Here is a 2,248-nt window from a genome sequence, read left to right on the forward strand (position 1 = left end):
TTCTATTCTGAATGAGAGCCTTGCTGGATAGAGTATTCTTGGCTGCAGGTTCTTCTCATTTAGGACCCTGAATATATCCTGCCAGCCCTTTCTAGCCTGCCAGTTTTCTGTAGAGAGGTCTGCTGTTAATGTAATATTTCTCCCATATAAGTTAGGGATCTCTTGTCTCTTGCTGCTTTAAGGATCTTCTCTTTATCTTTGGAATTTGCAAGTTTCACTATTAAATGTCGAGTTGTTGAATGGTTTTTATTGGTTTTGTGGGGGAGGGGGGGAATCTCTCTATCTCCTGGGTCTAAATGCCTGTTTCCTTCCCCAAGTTAGGGAAGTTCTCAGCTATGATTTGTTCAAATATGCTTTCTGGCCCTCTGTCCTTCTCAGCGCCCTCTGGAACCCCAATTAAAAGTAGATTTTTCCTTCTGAGGCTGTCATTTATTTCCCTTAACCTTTCCTCATGGTATTTTTTTTTTTTCAGAGTACAACAGCATTTAATGGTCAGAAACAGTTGTACAGTAGTACATCCAGCCACAGGAGCTGTGCTGGAGGACAGGACCCAGTCCTTCCCCTCCCCAGGCAAAGCAGTACTGGACAGGAGCTGCCCTGTGGCTGGGCCCACGTCCCCAGGGCCTGAGGGGAGACCACCATCTAAAGTCCCCCAGCTACCACTCTGTATTTGTCGGAGGAGGGGTGTAAACCCCACATGCAAGAAGAACCCCTTGACCCCAGTGTCAAATGGGATGGGGGTGCGAGAGTTATAGTGAAGGGGGAGCCCTATGTAAGCTGTTAACAGAGTTCAAAGGGGCAGGAATTACCCCTGTTCTCCATCTCCTAAAGGTGCTCACTTTCCCAGCTGCTTCATCCGCTCATTGATGTTGGCAAAATTCCCCTCAATTGTGGACAGGTTCTCACGCATGGTTGTCTGCACCTGGGTCAGGAGGGCGGTGTTGTCCTTGAGGGAGCTAGCAATCATCTGCTGTGTGGTATCCAAGTGTGTCAGGAGCTGACCGAACTGCGTGGCTTGCTCATGCAGCTGCTTGATGGTGACAAGTCTCTGCACCAGCTCAGGCAGGGTGGAGGCGATGGGGCTCCAGCGCTGTATGGTTTCATAGAGCTGGTGCACCCTGCTTTGTGTATCTGCATCCTCTACAGAAGCTTTATGCTTGGCAATCTCGTTCACCTTGCCCAGGACACTCTGTAGTCGAGCCTCCACTTGGTCCAGAACTGTGAGGTCCAGGGTGTTCACCTTTGCTTGCAACAGTTCTACAGTCTCCATAAGACAGGCTCCCTGTAGACCTGCTGAAAGGGGATTCTGAGCGTCCTGATCACGGCGTACAGTGGCTTCCAGCTCTGTCAGGCACTTCTCAAGTTCTGCAACTTTGGCAGCTTGAGAGAACTTGTCCTGTTCAGGCCGAGAATGTAGTTCGTAAGTGACAAGGTTACTATCTTCGGGAGTCCCACCAGTGGTCTTTCCCCCTGAACCAGTTCCTTTGCTGTTTTTTGTTGCTTCCAGCTGCAGCAGCAGGTGCTTAGCCAGAGCTCCATCAGGGTCAGTAAGGTTGATAGCTGCATCTGGTCCCAGCAGCTTCTCCAGGTGGGAAGCAACCAGCTGCTGCTTCAGGGCTGCCAGCTGCTTAGCCAAAACCACTGGGGTCAGCTTCTCTTCAGTGGCTGACTCCTTCACTGTTGTCTTGATTTTCTCAACTTCAGTTGTCAGCTCTTGGACCTCATGCAGTAGTTGCTGGTACTTTTGCTGGGGTGTCTCCTTCACTCCTAGACCCTCTCCAAGCATCTCATATTCTCCAGATTCATATCCTGTTCTCTTGGTTTTTCCAATACGATCTGAGAAATCAAGTCCCTCATGGTCTTTTAATTGTTTTTCTCTTTTTTCCTCAGCTTCCTTCCTTGCCATCAACTTGTCTTCTACGTCACTCACTTTTTCTTCTACCTCATTAACCCTCATCGTTAGGACCTCCAATTTGGATTGCATCTCATTTAATTGATTTTTAATTTCGGCCCGATTAGTTCTAAATTCTCCAGTCATGAAGTCTCTTGAATCCTATGCTTTTTTCCAGAGCCACCAGTAGCTTTATAATTGTGCTTCTCAATTGGTTTTCTGACATCGAATTTTAACCCAAATTCTGTAACTTTGTGACAGAGAGTGTGTTTTTTGATTCTTTCTTTTGTGGTGAGTTCTTTCTAGTCATTTTGCTCAGTGCAGAGTGACTAAAAACAAGTTGTACTGAAAAAGGGA

At 47.4% G+C, this 2,248-nt stretch overlaps 1 protein-coding gene across 1 annotated transcript; it reads right to left on the reverse strand.

The window, feature by feature from the left end:
• Window positions 1-463: 463 nt before the first annotated feature.
• On the reverse strand, window positions 464-1,850 carry LOC112652314 (dynactin subunit 2-like). The gene has a single exon (XM_049093265.1). It carries the CDS (start codon window positions 1,784-1,786, stop codon window positions 836-838), a length of 951 nt encoding a protein of 316 aa, XP_048949222.1. The 5' UTR covers window positions 1,787-1,850; the 3' UTR covers window positions 464-835.
• Between the last annotated feature and the right edge of the window lie 398 nt (window positions 1,851-2,248).

The sequence above is a fragment of the Canis lupus genome, chromosome 13 (assembly GCF_003254725.2).
Source record: "Canis lupus dingo isolate Sandy chromosome 13, ASM325472v2, whole genome shotgun sequence".
Lineage (NCBI taxonomy): Eukaryota > Metazoa > Chordata > Mammalia > Carnivora > Canidae > Canis > Canis lupus.

Excerpts from the sequence above, each read along its gene's own strand:
- LOC112652314 (XM_049093265.1), bottom strand. The coding sequence starts at position 1,786 with ATGCTTGGAGAGGGTCTAGGAGTGAAGGAGACACCCCAGCAAAAGTAC.